At 39.1% G+C, this 19,680-nt stretch overlaps 1 protein-coding gene across 1 annotated transcript in view; it reads right to left on the bottom strand.

Annotated features, from left to right (window-relative positions):
* The window catches only part of DNAH8 (dynein axonemal heavy chain 8), a 302,537-nt gene that overhangs the window by 43,791 nt on the left and 239,066 nt on the right, over window positions 1–19,680 (bottom strand). Inside the window, exons 81-85 of the mRNA XM_045843254.1 lie at window positions 15,526–15,599; window positions 13,137–13,289; window positions 12,652–12,807; window positions 1,994–2,110; window positions 74–175 (exon numbers count right to left, since the gene is read on the bottom strand). Coding sequence (XP_045699210.1) covers window positions 74–175; window positions 1,994–2,110; window positions 12,652–12,807; window positions 13,137–13,289; window positions 15,526–15,599 — 602 coding nt within the window. The remainder of the gene's footprint in view (window positions 1–73; window positions 176–1,993; window positions 2,111–12,651; window positions 12,808–13,136; window positions 13,290–15,525; window positions 15,600–19,680) is intronic.

Genomic DNA, 19,680 nt, shown 5'->3' with positions numbered 1-19,680 from the left:
CAAAAAATATTTTTATTTAAAAGGAAAATGCAATAAAATGTGTCTCCATGCTTTTCCCCCCAAATTGACTTACTCTAGCAAAGCAATTAAGTAGACGTTTATCAAAGTCATCTGTCACTCTGCCTCCATACTGTACTTCTCCAATCATGTACCGAACTGTACTCCATGACACACCCTGTATTGAAAATAAAAAGAATTAATCACTGTCAACCCAAACAAATAATTTTAAACACTGCAGGCCTTTCTTAGAGGAAAGGTCTGGAAAAAAAAAAAGCACCAGCTAGGCTGCATTTAAAAATCTTATTACATTATATTAATAACTCCTTTGCCACTACATGGCCGGAACTGCTATGGTTTATTCACAGAAGAAAAATCCACAGCGCTAAATATCCATGAATATATTGCTCACTGATTATTAAAGTACTGGGAAAAACTGTTTTTTTACTCCACAGATGTAATCACCTATAATGCTCATTACAGTAATGCCAAGCTGTTAGAGAAGAAAAAGTTGTGTTTAGTGAAGAAAAGAAAAAAATCAAGTAATCAATGTTCTAATATGCTTTGTTAACAATAGTTTTTTATTTTAAAATCAATTCAATACATTTGAGGTAGGAGAAGTAAGGATGCTTGATTTTACTTTCTGTTGGTTAAGACTTTCTTTTTCAGTTTTATGGCCTTTCAGAGAAATTATTTCAAGAGAACTATTATTTGTATATGCCAAAGTGATAACTATTCACAGAATATGAATACATGTGATATAATTGTTCATCAAAATGTCATAGTCAATTTATTATCCCCTTGTAACTTCAAGGAAAATGGTTTGATTCTAGATTTTCTGCCTGCCCATATAAAAATTCATCATGGTTTACCATCACCACTAATACAAAGTCTATAATTTTCTTTAAAAAATATTTTATTTATTTTTAGAGAGAGGGGAAGGGAAGGAGAGAGGGAGAGAAACATCAACGTGTGGTTGCTTCTCACATGCCTCCTACTGGGGATGTGGCTGCAACCCAGGCATGTGCCCTGACTAGAAATCAAACTGGTGACCCTTTCATCTACAGGCCCGTGCTCAATCCACTGAGCTACACCAGCCAGGCTATAACTGTCTTCAAGATCTACTAGGAGAAGAAACAGAGTAGGAAATTGGTATTTATTGAGCCCTCATTATATATAATGTGCTGCGCTTTACAAGGGCTAACTCACTTATTCTTCATAGAAGGCATGGTCATTTTATAGATGAGGAAACAGGTCCTGAGAAGCTCAGAAACTTGCTCAAGATCATAGAAGAAATGGATGCCAGTCCTCTGTAACATATGTGTGGAAGGCCAACAAAGTTTGCAGTCTTAGTTCTGTGACCTTGAGGAAGCCCCTTATTTTCTTTTGTCATTATCTCATCAGTAAAATGGGGATAACAGTAATGCCTTTTGTATCTATCCCACAGAATTGTGAAAATAATAATGAAATCCTTCCTACAAGAGCACTCTGAAAACTGTGAGGTGCTATACAATGATTAGTGACTGTTATTTTAGAAATTGTTGCTGTTTATCTGCATAAGCTTAACCATCTGTTAAGATGTGGCTTTGGGTGAGAAAGAACATCCCTATGAGCTGGAAGATAACATTTTCTCTTCTAAGGAGGCATAAGTAAGAGAAAAAATGAGAAGTTTGATTTAAGGTGAATGCACTCTCTGGAGATGCACTCTGACCCTTGGGTGTGATATGGGGAAGGCTGTGGTGTAGTGCAGGAGAGGGCAGGGGAAGGCAGTGTGAGATAGAGAGTCCGAATGCACTGCTGTGGGCAGCAGGGTGTTAGGGGAAATGGCTGGCCCAGCAAACAGCTGACTGCAACGAGCAGTCCCTTTTCAGGGAGGTGGGGGGACTCAGCACGTCCACTGCATATCAGGCTGAAAATGTCCGTAGAACCTTGATTAAGGACAGCAATAAACATGGAAAAAAGATTAAAAATAGAAAAAAGAAAATATTTTACTCACTTTTTTAATATCGCATTCATCAAGGTGATTCTGAATGAACTGAACACTGGCTGTGAAGTCAGCAGAGTTGAATTCATAGGGAATATTCCATCCTAAGGGGCCAAATTTGCGGCGCTCCTTAAAAACACCAAAGAAAAAAACTGAATGAGATTTTTAAATTGTCTGCAGTTGATTCCTTTTTTATTATTTTCAAAATATAAAGTAAGTAAAATTAAGGCATGATGTGAAAATAAGTTGATGTAAAAGAACAGCATACATTTTCTGGTATAACCACCACTGAAAATGTGATTCCCTGGCTCAGGAACAAATCTCCAAATGTTTGCTGAATTGCAGCTCTTGGGTTGAAAGAGAAGTCTCAGTCTCCATTGCCAACTCAACAAAAAATGCAATAGGTGCTCCATAAATATCTGTTGAATGAATTCATTTATTCTCTTGGAAGTTTGAAATGTTAAATGTAAGGTTTTGAATTTTTGTTTTTCAAGTTGAATAACTTAAGCACTCAAGAGCATTTATTTAGACTCCCTGCTGGTTTCACTTTGTAATCTTGCATTTCAGATTCTAAAAATTAAATATTTCTGTTGTAAAACATGATGCATCTATGTGTCTTAAAGTGTTCTCATTGCCCTCATTTTACTCTCCTATGAAACACTGGTTGTTTCCAATTACCAAATTATGCATAATAATCAAACTGGTCTCAGATCAAACGTTTCAACTGCCTTGATATTCTGGAGACCATTTTAAAGGTATGTTGTGTAAGAATTTATCATTCTAGGCCCTGATCACCTAGCAAACTACACAGATGAGCTCAACTTTTTCACACCATCAGCTTTCCCTGCCACCTCCAACACACAGCCAGTCTCTAAGGAAGATCCAATGATTTCTTTGGATTACCTCTTAGGCCTTTGACATTTGACCCTACCACCAGAGGGGAGGACCCATGTGGAAAACAGAGTCCCTATATATCAATGGGAAGATATAATTATACTTTTCTACCTCTAAATGTATTCTTTGTCTCTTCTGCCTTCCCCAACCCAACACACATACACACATGCTGTTTTCACAAACTAGTCCATTCCTTCTTTCTGAAGCTGCTTCATGCTTCAGATTCTGAAAAATACCACCATTCAAAGAAATCTAATTGAATTTTAGTTTGGACAAGTTCATGGACAGGTCAGAGAAAAATTTCAGACAAAAGCATAAAGGTTTTAATTTCTGATTTTCAGGATATGCTTTTAAAATATTAAGTAAACCATGAAAATTAATTTGGGTCCAGACGTCTGGCTCTGGGAGATGAGACTAAGGGCAAACACGTAACTTTCAAAAATGCCTATTCCCATAACTTCTACACCTGTCCTTCTTTAGGTTAGGTTGTCACGAGTTAGACATTGGTATGGTGTGACTCCCACCGCTGTCCCTTAGTTAATCAAAGATGAACAGCCAGTCCCAAAAGAGCCAACCTGATTCCTTCTTCCAGGAATTTGGACTCAGGGTTCAGAATTACTATTAGCATTTACCCTAGTCAGTGCTTAACTGGAGAGACTAATAAACTTGCGAGCTGTGAAGCACCGTCTTACTCCCCGAACATAGGGAAGGTGAGAAGGAGCAGAGGTGTGGCCTTGAAAGGAGAGACATGTGGTGCAGTCCCAGATACAAGAAGCATGGCTTTCAATGGTGTCAGCTTCTCTTGATGGCTTTCTGCTTTGTGGTCTCTGCATTCATGTTGCCTTGATGAGATTTTTCTAGTTGTTTCATGCTGAATATCTAGTCCTGTACCCAGATTCTGAGCCCTGATAGTGAAAAACGTCTCTCATTTTTGTCTCCTCTTTTGCACCTGTATCTTGGGGTAACAATCATGGCTGTCTAATGAACATTATCGATAAGTATCAGAATGAAAGGCAATTTTTCTCTTATACTCTGGGGGGAGGGGTCATTTTCAAGGCTGACACAAGGTTTTTAATTTCTTGAGTGGATCCCAGAAACACTGAAGCGAGCCTCCTCCAGGTTATTCTAGAAGCAAGGGTGGGTTGGGAGGGTCTATGGAACATTTACATGCATTCAGCTAACATTGAGTCCTTGAAATTTCTTCTATCTTGAGGTCTTCATAGAGGAAGAAAGCTAACAGCTGACTGGTGAAATGCAAATGTTTTCTCATTTTTTAAAAAAGAATCAAATCTAAAATAGTCTCACCTATGCTTAACTTAATTTTTAAAATTTAATGCTCAATTAGACAGGAGACTGAATGAAGAATAATTCTTTCCTTCCAATTATTGAAGCAGCTTGTATTGGCTATACGGAAACACTCCCATTTATAAGCACTGAGCCATTATAATTCAGTTGTTCCTTAAAATATGATCTTTGAAAATTGCAAAATGCTGAGATTTGCCTCACTTTACATTACTTATTATCAATTTTCATTTAAAGCATTCACTTTTTAGGTTGATTCACTAAAGTCGTAGACTGTTTAGTTCATCTTAGGGGAAAAAATCATGGTGGGTATCTTTTCCTTCACAAATGTCATTTCACTGTCTTGCTATTTGTTTGCACTCACTGATCTCTCTGTGACAATAAAGAAAACACTCTAAATTACCACCTTAAAATGCTATCAGGATAGATCACAAACCATTGGGACTTAACAACTCATTTGGAAGCTCAAAAGCAGGAGACTGCTAGAATTTAGAATGTTCAATTATTGCCAATTAGTATTTTTGAAGCTATGGAATGAGTCCTACATGATACAATAGAAAAATATTAAAATCAATGTATTTTCAAGAAGTTTTAACCTAGTTGAGAAAATAAGAAAAGGACAATGTAATAGTAAGTATAATTAACTGTCAAAATTTAACAGATGATAAGCCTGAGGGAGACATTTAATCAGAGCATTCTGGGAAGACTAAAACTAAAGAATGAAGCAAAAGCCCGTCTCCTCTGAAGAAGGAAGAAAATACTTCGCTCGGGCGAAGGCCTTGAACGAAGACAGGAAGGCAAAGCTCTAACATCTAGGAGAAGGGCGCAGGTAAACGTTCTGCTGCAGCAGAGGGCGACCTCTGGTGAGTAGCTGGAACTACGCACCTATGGGATGGTTCAGAGATGGAGGGGAGACAGACTTGAGTGTCAGGATAAAGAGCCAAATCACGATTCAACGGGAGGGAGTTATTATCCATTATTAAGTTGACAGTGATGACTTTTGGAAAACTAGTCTACTCACTCAATTTAACCAACACAGTTACTTCTTTTCAGTCCAAAGAATATACAAAACACAAAATTACTAGAGAATTATGGAAAACTTGGAATCCTTTTTAGAACACTAAAGAAGGGTTGCTCAACAAAGTCATCATTTTGATGATGTCAAAACTATTTCTGATTTAATGTTAGAGTATGCCTCAATTCAGTGATCCCACCTCTCACAACCTAATAAAGAATCCCTTCACTTGCATCTTCAAAACAAGGATCTCCTTGGAGCAGCACACCATATTTATTTAATACCTGGAGCTAACATAGATGACAAAATGCAATCCATACTAGACATTGTAAGGGAAATTTTAATAAGTAAAAATAATGAACAGAAATTACAAGAACCACTGGGAAACACTATAGAGAAAAGTGTAAAATAACTTTTTAAGAATCTGTATCATATTATTGTAATTATACTGAGAACATTTAAACTAAGAACTTTTTTTCTGTACAATTTTCTCAACTAAAAAATTAACATTTTGGACCACACAACTTTTAAAATCTTATCCAACAGTAAAAACGAATAGGAGTGCAATACTGTAATTTTTTAACAGTAGTAAAAATGTTTAACAATTTTTAAAATTATTGTTCAATTACAGTTGTCTTCATTTCCCCCCAACACTCCCTACCGCCCCACCCCCGACCCTATGCCCCTTTGGCTTTTCCATGTGTCCTTTATATACATTCTTTGATGACCCTTCCTCTGTTTTACCCCATTGTCCCTCTCCTCCCTCCCCTATGGCTACTGTCGGTTTGTTCTTTATTTCATTGTCTCTGCTTATATTTTGCTTGCTTGTTTGTTTTGTTGATTAGGTTTCACTTACAGGCGAGATCATATGGTTGTTTTTCGCCACCTGGCTTATTTCAACCCTAGCACACTATTGGTGGGAATGCAGACTGGTGAAGTCACTGTGGAAAACAGTTTGGAATTTTCTCAGAAAACTAAAAATGGAACTGCCTTTTGACCCAGAAATTCTACTAAGAACCCTGAAACACTCATTCAAAAGAACATATGCACCCCAATGTTCATAGCAGCACAATTTACAATAGCCAAGTGCTGGAAGCAACCTAAATGCCCATCAGTAAATGAATGGATCAAAAAACTGTGGTACAATGGACTACTACACAGCAGAAAGAAAGATCTCCTACCCTTCTCGACAGCATGAATGGAACTAGACTGTATTATGGTTTTTTTAAATATATTTTATTGATTATGCTATTACAATTGTCCCATTACCCCCATCATTCCCCCCCACCCTGCACACTCTCTGCCACCCACATTCTCCCCTTTAGTTCATGTCCATGTGTCATAAGTTCTTTAGCTTCTATATTTCCCATACTATTCTTGCCCTCCCCGTCTATTTTCTACCTACCATCTATGCTACTTATTCTCTGTACCTTTCCCCCACTCTCCTCCTCCAACTTCCCCGCTGATAACCCTCCATGTGATCTCCATTTCTGTGGTTCTGTTCCTGTTCTAGTTGTTTGCTTAGTTTCTTTTTGTTTTTGTTTTAGGTGTGGTAGTTAATAATTGTGAGTTTGCTATCATTTTACTATACATGTTTTTTTATCTTCTTTTTCTTAGATAAGTCCCTTTAACATTTCATAAAATAAGGGCTTGGTGATAATGAACTCCTTCAACTTGACCTTATCTGAGAAGCACTTTATCTGCCCTTCCATTCTAAATGAAAGCTTTGCTGGATAGAGCAATCTTGGATGTAGGTCCTTGCCTTTCATAACTTGGAATACCTCTTTTCAGCCCCTTCTTGCCTGCAAAGTCTCTTCTGAGAAATCGGCTGACAGTCTGATGGGAACTCCTTTGCAGGTGACTGTCTCCTTATGTCTTGCTGCTTCTAGGATTCTCTCCTTCATTTTTACCTTGGCTAATGTAATTATGATGTTCCTTGGTGAGTTCTTTCTTGGGTCCAACTTCTTTGGGACTCTCTGAGCTTCCTGGACTTCCTGGAATTCTATTTCCTTTGCCAGATTGGGGAAGTTCTCCTTTATTATTTGTTCAAATAACTTTTCTACTTGTTGCTCTTCCTCTCCTCCTTCTGGTACCCCTATAATTCGGATGTTGGAACATTTAAAGATGTCCTGGGGGTTCCTAAGCCTCTCCTCATCTTTTTGAATTCTTACTTATTCATTCTTTGCTGATTGTACGTTTTTTTCTTCCTGCTGGTCCACTCCATTGATGTGAGACCCAGCTTTCATTCCATTACTATTGGTTCCCTGTGCATTTTTCTTCATTTCACTTATTGTAGCCTTCATTTTTTCATCTAATTTGCAACCAAAATCAACCAATTCTGTGAGCCTCCTGATCACCAGTGCTTTGAACTGTGCATCTGATAGGTTGGTTATCTCTTGGTCACTTAAAAGTACTAGTGTGGAGCTTTCAATTCTGTTTGAGCTATCTTTTTTTTTTCCCTTTGATCTGGTCACTCCTGTTATGTATGAGGGGTGGAGCCTTAGGTGTTCACCAGGGCAGGGCACCTGAGTGGCTGGGCTGTGAAGCTGTATGTGGGGGTGGGGTCCAAGAGGGAACAATGGCGCTTGCTCCACTCTCCATCTGACCTCAGTCCCTTCCACTGCTTCCCCTGAGCAAAGTGGGCCCCCTATTTCCAATTCCCGTGTGAATGGGCTCGTGCACCCTGTGGGACTTTCCAACAACCTCTCCTGTGAGGCTGGGAGTCTCTCCCTGTGCCTCAACCCCCACAGGTGTTTTCAATCAGTGCCCTGAGGCTCTATTTCCCAGTGCTGTGATCCTGGGTTGTGCGCAGTGCCTTGCTTCACAATCACCATCTTGCTGGGTCTGCCAGTTGCCACCCCTCAGCCAGGGTCTGCCAGTTGCTGCTTGTGCGCCCAGAGTCCGCCCACTATGATCTTGTGTGCCCCGGATACCTTATGCACCAGGTCCCAACATTCTCTGCTCTCTGTGCCTCAACCCATGCTCAGCTGCCCAACTCTGCCCCTCCTACTGGTCTGGATGAACATGTCTATTTTAACTTCTTGGTTGTCTGACTTCCATACAGTTCAATTTTTCTATCAGTTCTGGTTGTTATTCTGTTTCTAAATTGTTGTTGTCCCTATTTTGGTTGTGCAAGGAGGCACAGTGTGTCTACCTATGCCCCCATCTTGTCCGGTAGTCCTATTATGTGAAGTGAAATAAACACCATCATGTTTGCATAAAGCAAGGGATATCTGGGTTAATTTGGAGGGGTCAATTAACAAATCAGGTATTTAGCTATTATGTCAAACACTAGAAAAATATGTCACAACCTATCCAATTCAGAACACACTTTCCTACATCAGTTACATCTCAAGCTGTAATGCTCACCCAAATCACTTGGGCATTTTATTACAATACAGTCTCTGATTCAGCAGGTCTGGGTTGAGGCCTGAGATTCAACTCTTACAAGCTCCCAGGTGATGTGATGCTGCTGGCCCAGGACTGCGAGGCCCTAAAGAACTCTGGATTTTTCTATCAAGCTAGCTTTATCCTAACCAAATAAAAGAAAATCTTTAGTTAGTACCACAGCACATACTTTTGAAATTAAAAAAAAGAACAGAGGAAAATATGCTTGAGTTATCAACACTCCCTGTATACTCATAAAACTGGATAACAGAATTATAAAAAATGGGGAAAATCTTGAAAGATCACCTCCTTCTGCCTCTAAGTGCACAGAAGGGGAAACAGACCTTGAGAGGGGCATGACTTGACCAACTTCACTTACATAGCTAATTGATTTTGCAGCAAGTACTAAAGCCTAGGCTGCCTGACACTTTGTGAAGTGCTATTTCCAGCACTACCATCATTGGATTTTAAGAGATAATCAACCTTTTATTCATAGACATGCCACTGTTGGCTTCAGGGCCTTAGCCCTGAAAAGGGGATTTTTTTTCTGGTTTAACCCAAATACAAGTCATGTTAAGTGCAAGCACACTTCAGCCCATGACTTGACCACAGTCCTGTTGTTCTTCTGTTTAGCATTTGGATAATGCCACTAACAACACAGGTTGCCACACTGACCATATGGAAAATATCCCAATCACCTTTCCATGATAAGCACAATGGAATTAAACCATCACCAGTAGGAACAGAATCATAAAATATATTATTTGTGAATTGAGAATTAAAAAACAGAGCTAAAGCAATATTTGTATTAGAGTGTGATAAGGTCTAGCAAAATGAACACTCCCCAGATAAGGATGCATGAAATAGGTTTCAGTGTAATTTACAATCCAAAGGCCACAGTGGGACTTACTGAAAATAACCACCCACAAACAGTTTACTTGATTTTAATTATCTTAGGGTTGGGGGACAGATAAGCACCAGCCTTCTCTGTTGGACAGTGTGGAACCCTACAAAATGGTAGGGGCAATGAACTTGAGGGTAAGTATGCCGAGGGTGTTCTGGGTGGAGAGAGGGGTGCTCTGCACACACAGTGTAGCTGACGCATGGCTTCTGGTTTAAGCCTCAGGGAAGGGAAATTACAGAAAAGTGGTTAAAGAAGACTCTTCATCTCTCTGTGTAATCAAGGAGTGAATCAAGTATCTGAACATTGTACAGCTTTCAAATACAGGACCAAACACAAAATTTTAATGTAGAACAAAGCAATAATGGAATGAAAAAATCCCATTGACAAGTTGCTGGATAGCCATAAAATTATCAAATTACTTTTTAAAATCATTTTTTATTTTCAATTACAATTGGCATACATTATTGTATCATGTGTATACCCCAGTGATTAGACATTACATAATTTCTTAACTGATCCTGATAAATCTTGCATCCATCTGACACCACACATAGTTATTAGACTATTATTGAGTATATTCCCCATGCTGTACTTTATATCCCCATAATTACTCTATAATAATCAATTTGTACTTTTTAATCCCTTCACCTATTTTGCCCATCCCTCCAACCCCCTTCTCATCTGGCAATCATCAACAAATTCTGTATCTATGATTCCATTTCTGTTCTGCTTGTTTGTTTATTTTGTTTTTTAGATTCAGTTGTTGATAGATATGTATTTATTGCTATTTTGTTGTTTATATTTTTTATCTTCTTATTCTTAAAGAAGACTCTTTAACATTTCCTATAATATTGGTTCAGTGGTGATGAACTCCTTTAGATTATTCTTGTCTGGGAGGCTCTTTATATGTCCTTCAATTCTAAATGATAGCTTTGCTGGGTAGAGTAATTTTGGCTATAGGTTCTTGCTTTTCATCACTTTGAATATTTCTTGCCAATCTCTTCTAGTCTGCAAAGTTTCTTTTAAGAAATCAGCTGACAGTCTTATGGGAGCACCCTTGTAGGTATCTAGTTGCTTTTCTCTTGCTACTTTTAAGATTCTCTCTTTGTCTTTAACTTTTGGCATTTTAATTATGATGTGTCTTGGTGTGGGCCTCTTTGGGTTCATCTTGTTTTGGACTCTCTGTGCTTCCTGGACTTCTATGTCTATTTCTTTCACCAGGTTAGGGATGTTTTCTGTCATTATTGTTTCAAATAGGTTTTCAATTTCTTGCTATCTCTCTTCTTCTTCAGGCACCCCTATGATGCAAATTTTGGTATGCTTGAAGTTTTCCTAGAGGTTCCTTACACTATTCTTTTTTTTTTTTTGGATTCTTTTTCCTTGTTGTTGTTCTGAATGGTTGTTTTTTGGTTCCTTACGTTCCAGATTGCTGCTCTGATTCTTGGCTTCATCCACTCTACTGTTGAACCTACTAGATACAGAATTCAAAACACTGGTTATAAGGATACAATATGGACCCCATCTCATGGGGTCCACAAGAGCCAGGGTCCATGGCATTGTGGATGAGATACAAGACAAATTCACACAGACTACCGAGTCCTGTGGAGGAAGAGGGATGGCGCGGTTACTCTGAGTGCGCCTCAGCCACTCTCTCAAGAGGAGAACGCCGATCCTTGCCTTGACGAGCTTTTATTGGGTTCAATTGCACAGGAATACAGGGTGCATACATAAAACTCATCAATCATTGTCAGGCAGAAATGATTAAACAATAGATAACATTCAAAGACCCCTGAGGGCTTATTCTGAGCCAGGGTCAGATAGTTAAAGTGCCCTAAAACTTTGGGGAACAAACTCACTTCCTGCTTGGTCCCTTATTATTTAAATTGAGGGTATTAGCAAATGCATAGGATTTTCTGCATTCTTTCTTAGGCCTGATTGCCCTAGGGAATCCACCCTTTTCAGCACAGGGTGGCACTGACTTCCAGCATTGTTTCAGGCTTAAGTCAGGCAGGGGAGTAAGGCAGCTGAGAGATTAGGAGACTGCTTACAGACAGAATGAGGACTCAGGCTATGTCAAAGCTGAGGGGTGAAGGTCCATCACCCCCTTTTTCTATTAGCCCCTCAAGTCCTTCCCTGGGGGCCCCCATGATCATGCCTGTCTTAGGTCATCCCTCCCTTGAGGAATCTTACCCATCATTGGCTAACCAATCATGCATTGGAGACCAGGCAGGGTGAAGTAAAAGGGGCAGAGGCGGCACCCCTGCCAGGGAGATAAGCTTTGTCTCCTTAGTGGCTTATGGTCCAAACGTCACTCACTCAGCCTTAGCCATGTGGGGGGAGGGGGCGGTTACAGCTTCTGAAACCAGGCCAGGGTGGTTCCCAACAAGGATACTCAATGAACTTAGTGAAACCCTCAATAGCATAAAAATAGAAACCAGTCAGAAATAAAGAATACACTAATTGAAATGACAGAATGAAAAAACTCCACAGACAAGTGGCTGGTAGCCAGAAAATCATCAAATTTAAGTATAAGGTAAAAGTAAATAGAAAACAACCTGGAAAAGACAGATAATCACTGTGACTCCTCCACCCAACACCACCGCCACTCTCACTAGTGGGGAGTAGGGTCAAAGTGTGCATCTGAGGTAGCCAGTGTAGGACTTGACTCCTAGGTCTACTGATTACAAAGTGAACTTAACCTCTTTGAATCTCAATTTCTTCATTTTTAAAATAGTGATAATCCTACCTTGAAATGTGGTTGTCAGCATTACATGAGATGGTGCACATAATATTCCTGGCCATAATATTCCATAGGCACTTTGGAAACCAAGCTCCTACCTAGATAATCCATTTGTTCATCCCACAAATACTTATGGAGCTCTAGCAATGCCCCAGCTGCTGCTATGATGGGAAGATTCAGCGGTTACAAAAGGACAAAGTCTTTGCCCTCAAGAGGCTTATACTCTAATGGCCAGGATAGAGAAGGGTGGGAAAAGGTGATGAGTACATAAACAAATACATTCTTGGCAGGTGGGGAAAAGTGTCAGGAAGGGGAAAAAGGCAGGGTGAGGGGACACAGTACACAGATCAACCTTATAGAGGGGCTTTCCCAAAAGGCCACACAACATCGTGAGCATCCCCAAAGTGTGCAACTGCTGCAGACGTTACCTGCACAGTGGAGTGCAGAAATGCCACTGTGTAAAGCATTGGCTTCCACATGGGTAAATTACTGATATCCAGGAGGTCTTGATTAATTCCTGCAAATGTTCTTTTCAAACCCGCACGTATGCCTTGGGGTGGCTCATTAGTGAATTTGAGAGAAGTCTGTCATAAAAAGCAAATGGTAATTTTGTTTCTATAAGTTACTGTAAAGGATAAAATAGAAATTACAATATGTCAGAAAGTAATAAACTTATGGTACATAAAATATGACATTGATCAGAGCTGAAACCCAATAAATTAGTACCAAGTCTTAGAACTCTTCTGTGAAAATACATGCTATACAGTCTTGGTGACCAGAAGAAGTGATTTTGCGGTGCCAACTCTACTGGACTGAAAAGCCCTGTTGTGTTTCCATCCTTCAATAATGTCAATTATGCTATCTTTATTTGTGTAATTCTCAAGAAAAAGACACTTATCTCCAAATAACAAACCTGGAGCAATGTAATTGGAAATCGATCGTGGGGCTCGGTGGTTATCCATACTCGGAAGGAATCATCGTTGGCCTCAGTGGTAATTATTGTCTCTAACAATTCTTCCATGAAGTCCAGGCCAAGGTGACAATTTTGCAGCAATACCCAGCCACCCTATATTCCAAAATGATTTCATATTAATTTCTTATAACTTTTTTGCTATGATTTTAATAAGAACAAAATGTACAAATGAGTTCTTTTTAAACCTTTGCTTAGGGCATGTGAAAACTCTTCTGAGCCTATATTTTTAATGAAATTACTGTATGTAAAAACAATAATTTCTTCTGCTACTGACAAAGCTGTTCACTTGGAATCAAGTGGCTCAGAGTGACTATATTCTGCCACCCAGTAGGGAACAGAAATTGAAACTACAGTCAAACTTGTATAAGTACAGTGTGTGCACCATCTAATGGTGGGAATGGGGATTTTGGAATTTGTAACTTAAACTGTTCTTCCTACAGTAACTCAGAACTGACTTACCCCTAAACTATGGTCATGAAGAGAGGCACACATCCCTTCATGAAAGTTGTATTTGGTGAATTTTTTAACATTTGCTACCATAAATACTAAATCTAATTTTTTGTTATCACTCTTCCCATAATTCCTGAAAGCACAAAACTTATTAAGTAACCATCTAAATTCTTGATAAAAAAAACTATCTTTAACAATATAATTCACATAACCATCACTCCTATGTGAGAAAATAGTTTACTAACCAGATGAAATTTTGCCCCCCTTATATAACAAGATCAGATTAAATACAGCTACAAAATATGGAGCACAATAAACATATGGTAAGGTTTGTTTATTATGCTTTCTAACATGAGAGAAAAATACAATATAGACTGGCTTAAACAGCAAAGTTTGTGTTGGTCTAGACAACTGAGATGTCCAGGGTAAGATGGACTTTATGGGTAGTTTGTGCCTTCATAGACCCAGTTAACTTCTGGTTCCCCACTCCGCATTCTACAGTGTCAGCTTTATCCTATATCTGGTTTCCCCAAGTGGCAATGTGGCTACACTTGGTCACTTTTTCACCCCAATAATGCCATTATTATCAGTACTTATCCCACCTTGAGAAATAGAACATAAAAGTTGTAAAAGGTACTTTTTCAAACATGGTGTATGTAAATGCACTTTCTAAAAAGTTTCTCACTCGTAAAAACTAAAGAAATGATTTAGGGCCCAAAGTTCAACTGTCAAGTCACGCAAGTAAGTGAATCATTCAATTTGAGTAAAAACAATTATATGTAATTGCTTTGATAGATATAAATTAAATACAATATATTATTGAATTTGATTAAGTGATAAAAATTATGGCTTAGAGCACCTGAGAATTAATGACCAGGGAAAAAACTGATGACCCAAGCAGGGCTTTAGCCCATTAACACTCTGTAGTCATTAATTCCTGGGAAAAACTGCACCAAAGTTGCTACAAACATTAAAAAGCTTAAAAATAAACAAAGATCTTATCTTACTTTCATAAATTGTGCAATTTCTTATTACAGCTGAAATTGCTATCTACCAAACATTTCTAGAAAATTAATGTCCTGTGTATTTATTAGGTGTGACAGAAAACGTTTTTCAACAATCTACCCAGTGTACGATTTCCAATAAAAACCATTATCAATATTTAAACATACTATCCTCAAATATATCTTATTTGGCACAAACTATCCATTAATGAAAAATGAAAGGATAATTTTAACCAAAAATTGAAATTTAACTGTTTCAATCTGTCACTCACTTCCTTAGCATTATCTATTAATACTGATCATGAAATTCTAAGACTGCTAAGAGCTATATCCTTAGGAACTGGAAAGTGTGTATGACAAATTGTGAAAAAAAATTTAGTGAAAACATGCCCTGACCAGTGTGGCTTAGTAGGTTGGGCACTGTCCCGCAAAGTGAAAGGTAGCTGGTTCAATTCCCAGTCAGAGCAGAGGCCTGGGTTGCAGGTTTGGTCCCCAGTTGAGGTGTGTATGAGCGGCAACTGATCAATGTTCCTTCCTCTCTCACGTTGATGTTTCTCTCCCTGTCTTTCTCCTTCCATTCTCTCTCTAAAAATAACTAAATAAAAATGTTTTAAAATAATGAAAATAAAATGGAGCATATACTATAGAAAATGAAACAAGTTTTTTGTGGGGCTGTCTGAAGCAAACTAGCCTGAGATTTAAAATTTACAGGTAATCAAAGGTTGATGATATATACATAAAGAAAAGTAGGAAGAATGACTGAGCATCACAGGCAGAGTGCCACACTGTCACTGTGGCAGTCCTAGACAGGCCTGATGGCTAGAGGGACAAGAGCGAGAATGTTGTATTAGAAGAGTGTGTTCCTTGCTCCGTACCTGCTGCATTGACATCTGAATCAGCTTTCGAGCATGTACTTCTTGTCCTTGCCCCATTGAGATGGTTCTGCACTCTGTAACACAGGAGAAGGTTCATTATGTTAAAACATAAATTTTATAACAGGACTGGGACAAAACATTAATTTCTGAATGGTCATAGCCTCCCTAGGAAGGAGCTGTTATTACTCAAACAAGTCTGGCCTTGGGTCGTGTTGATGAGAGAAATTAGTGGAGCAGTAACTGGAGGAACCACCAGGAGAGGGAAGGGCAAGGAAAGTGAGACAAAAGGCACAAGCTTGGGCTTCTAGAGTGTTTTGGAGTCTTTGGGAATAACGAGAAGGAAGACTGATGGTGGTAGAGGCGGCTATGATATTATCATAGATACTTAGAGGGAAAGAGAATTTTTACATTTTGCTGTATATTTTGATGAGAAACCTCCATGGTGTTTTACAGATGCTTCAGGAAAGATTTAATTGGATTTTTATTCTTTTAGGATGTCAGACTTGCAGGGGTTTTTGTCTGTTTTATTTTTGTTTTCATGTTTATCCATTTTCTGAGATGGAACTTGAGGCGGCTCAGCCCAATGTGGGCCACATTCAGGTTAAATCACCACCTCAGAAGTGAGAGTGGAGGTCACTTGGAGATCAGAAGTGTGATTATAATTCAGGAGAGAACACACGACTTAGGCTCATAAGTACATCTGATGTCCCAGGCAGAGAACCACATTTGTGTCCTGCCATTTGAATTCACTAAATTGAAGAAATCTATGAATCATGCTTGTGAAACTTGAACTGGAAATTAACTTTTAAGCACGCCTTTGTGGACCCAGATTTTCTTGAGTTTGGGAGGCATGATCTCGGCATGGGGAAAGGAGATCAGTGGAGATGTCGTGAAGCAGCATATGCTCTGCCCTACTCTGCTGAGTGAGTCTGACTCCTCAGAAAAACGCGCTGCTGTGGTTGGACAAACAATGAGGCTACAAGGGACTGGAAAATTCAAGGGATGGGGAGGGAACCAGAGAAGAAGTTTTCAGGATACACCATTTAAATGGCACTGTGTGGTTAATGGCCAGAGATTCCACTAGGGCTTGTAGGTGCAAGATGAGGGATCCAGGGCCTCAGGAGGAAACTTTGCAATGGGCACCTAAGAGAGTACTGCTTGGAAAATCAGGAACTGCCATAGGCCGAGGCTATTGAACAAAGCTGGACATCCCCCCCAAGGCCCATGATTTCTCCTGCTCAAGTGGAACCAGGCACTGCTTCCACAGGCATCTGAGAAGAATCCACACAGCCTGTAAAAGGAGAAGAAATGGGAGGTGGACCTTGGGTGGGAGGAGCCTCTGGATGGTACCAAGAGATACTGACCACTCCTTATGTTGGGAAAACACACAAATGCCCTGTGGGTCAACGGGGAAAGGCTGATATGGACAAAAAGTATAAACACGTGAATGTTAGCCAAGATCTATCTCCTCTCCTTCAACTCTGAAATACACCTTCTAAAAAGAACTCATTTTTGCTCAAGTGACCTGAGTTTCTTCTATTGATCTCCAGGCTTGGGGTCGAGAAAAGACTTAGAGACAGAATCTGACCACTTTTCCACATCTCTACTTTTGTGCCCCTGGTCCAAGTGACTGTTGCCTTTTGCCTGGATTTTTGCAATAGCCACCTAACTGAGGGCCTTACTTCCACTGTTATCCCCTAACAGCTTTTCTTCTCACTGCCTACAGGAGAATTCTGACAAGCTCTAAATCAGATTATGTCCATCTTCTGCTCAGAACCTTCTGATGGATTCCCTTTTTATTCACAGTAAAATCCAAACCCCAATCCAAAGTTCTTACCTACAGCCTCTGAGGCCCTACACAATCGACCTCCACTGCAGTCACACTCTACACACACACACACACACACACACATACCTTTTCTTATCTCACCACTCTTCCCCTCATTCATTCATTTTTCTCCCGCTGCACTGGCCTCTTCATGTTCTCTCTGCCTGAAATGTGTTTCCTTGTCAGGGGCACTGACTCACCTGCTTCACATGTTGGGTCTTCCCCACCCCTCAACCAGGCCTTCCCTCACCATCCTATCTAAAACATCATAACCCCCCTGTCGACTGCCATCAGTCTGCCCCTTACCCTCCTTTTTTTGCATGTTATATAGTTTTCTTAGCATGGTATATATTCACTTGCTTATCAATTACTGTCTGCTTTGCCCCCACAGTAGAATGTCAGAACCAGGAGAGAAGGGGCTTAGATCAGCACCTAGACAGTGTATGGTCCTCAGTAGATGCTCAAAAGTTATTTTCTTAAACTTTTAAAATTGATATATAGCCCTGGCTAGTGTGGCTCAGTGGACTGAGTGCCGGCCTGCGAACTGCAGGGTCACTGGTTCGATTCCCAGTCAGAGCACATGCCTGGGTTGTGGGCCAGGTCCCTAGTGGGAGGCACGCGAGAGACAGCCAAACACTGATGTTTCTCTCCTTCTCTTTCTCTCTCCCTTCGCCTATCTCTAAAAATAAATAAATAAAATCTTTAAAAAAATAAAGTTGATATATAATTCACATATCACATTAAAGTATGCAAGTTGATTATTTTTTTATTTTATTTTAATCATTGTTCAAGTACAGTTTTCTCCCTTTTACTAATTATGTTTTTAGTATATTCATAAAGTTGTAGAACAATTGCTATTATCTAATCTCAGAACATTTTTCTCAGCCCCAAAGAAACCTTACTCATTGGCAGTGACTCCCCGTCACCCCTCTACCCCTGCACTCACTAGAAAAACCACGGAGGAAAAACAAACCAAAAGTGTCTTCTTTGAGATCAGCAAACTGACACCACAGAGGGGATTCTCAGAGACAACCAAGGACAGGGTTCTGCAGGAGGGTTGCTGCAGGGAATGCGGCATAATTACTCTTTTGTGGTCAGGGGTTGGGTTGTATTTTTTATTTTTTGGCTGCTTGTATTTAAGAAACTTCAGTAATATTTCCCCTGCCTTTCCCTTTCATTCCAAAATTAGGCTTGTGTCTCTTTCACTCTTCCTCTTTCTTTCAAAAAAAAATTTTATTTCTAACTAAGCAATATATATTCATAGTGAGAGCCTTGGAAAATATAGGAAAGTATAAAGAAAAAAATTTAAATCACCAATATCCCTCCCTAGAGACCTTCATTCTAATCTTTTTTAATATGCACAATCTACAATCCCTTACCCTCATCTCCAAATTCAAAACACTCTAAAAACTGAAAATTTTGTCATAAAATTATTTTAGTGGCAAAAACTGACCTGAATGGACATGAGGCTATTTATAGTCTTTGATTTATCACTATCTTTATGAATATTAATACTCTTCTCTGCAGTGTATTATAGAATATGTGGAATACTAAAAGCTGGAAAAATTTTATTTCTGAAACATATCTGGCTTTTGAATAAGGAATTGTACACTGATCTGTGTATGTGTATATTAAATATATACATATTACACATTACATAGACACATATAAAATAATATACATGTTATTTTATGTCTCTACTTCTTAACAGTACATTGTGAGCATTTTACTGCCATTAAATATTATTGAAATGCAGTTTTTTTAGATGTGCAAATTTTCTTTTTTTAAAATTTTATTTTAATGGTTGTTCAAGTACATTTGTCTGTCCTTTACTCCCATCCCAGCCCACCCTCCCATCCCTCCCCACCTCCCTCCCATTTCCACCCCACCTAGTTTTTGTCCATGTGTCCTTTATATTTGTTCCTATAAACCCTTCCCCGTTTCTCCTGAAATTCCCTCCCCTTGGAAAGCAGTTTTTAATGGTGATACAGTATTCCTTTATGCTGCTCATTCAAAGCACACAAAGCACACAAACCATCTTAAAGAGGATTTGTGACGTGTACAGAGGACTGCTGGTGTCCCCGGCTGCAATGGGATGCTGTCCCAACCCAACTCTTAGCCTCAGTTGTGCTTTAACTTGAGGTGCTTCTGACATTCAGAAAGAAGTCTTAAAACTTTATCCAAATTATCTATCTTGTCCCTCTCGTTTTGGACTCTGGTATTATGATCAAGGAAATCTCAGACACTGCAATACTATCAAACTATTCAATATATTCTTTTTATTTTTTTATAGCTTAATTTAAACCATATAAAACCTTCATCAATGT

Source organism: Phyllostomus hastatus, unplaced genomic scaffold (genome assembly GCF_019186645.2).
Source record: "Phyllostomus hastatus isolate PE091 unplaced genomic scaffold, TTU_PhHast_1.1 phas_contig_40, whole genome shotgun sequence".
In the NCBI taxonomy this organism is placed as follows: Eukaryota; Metazoa; Chordata; class Mammalia; order Chiroptera; family Phyllostomidae; genus Phyllostomus; species Phyllostomus hastatus.
Note: the sequence above shows the minus strand (reverse complement) of the source record. Positions and strands in the feature narration are given on the sequence as shown.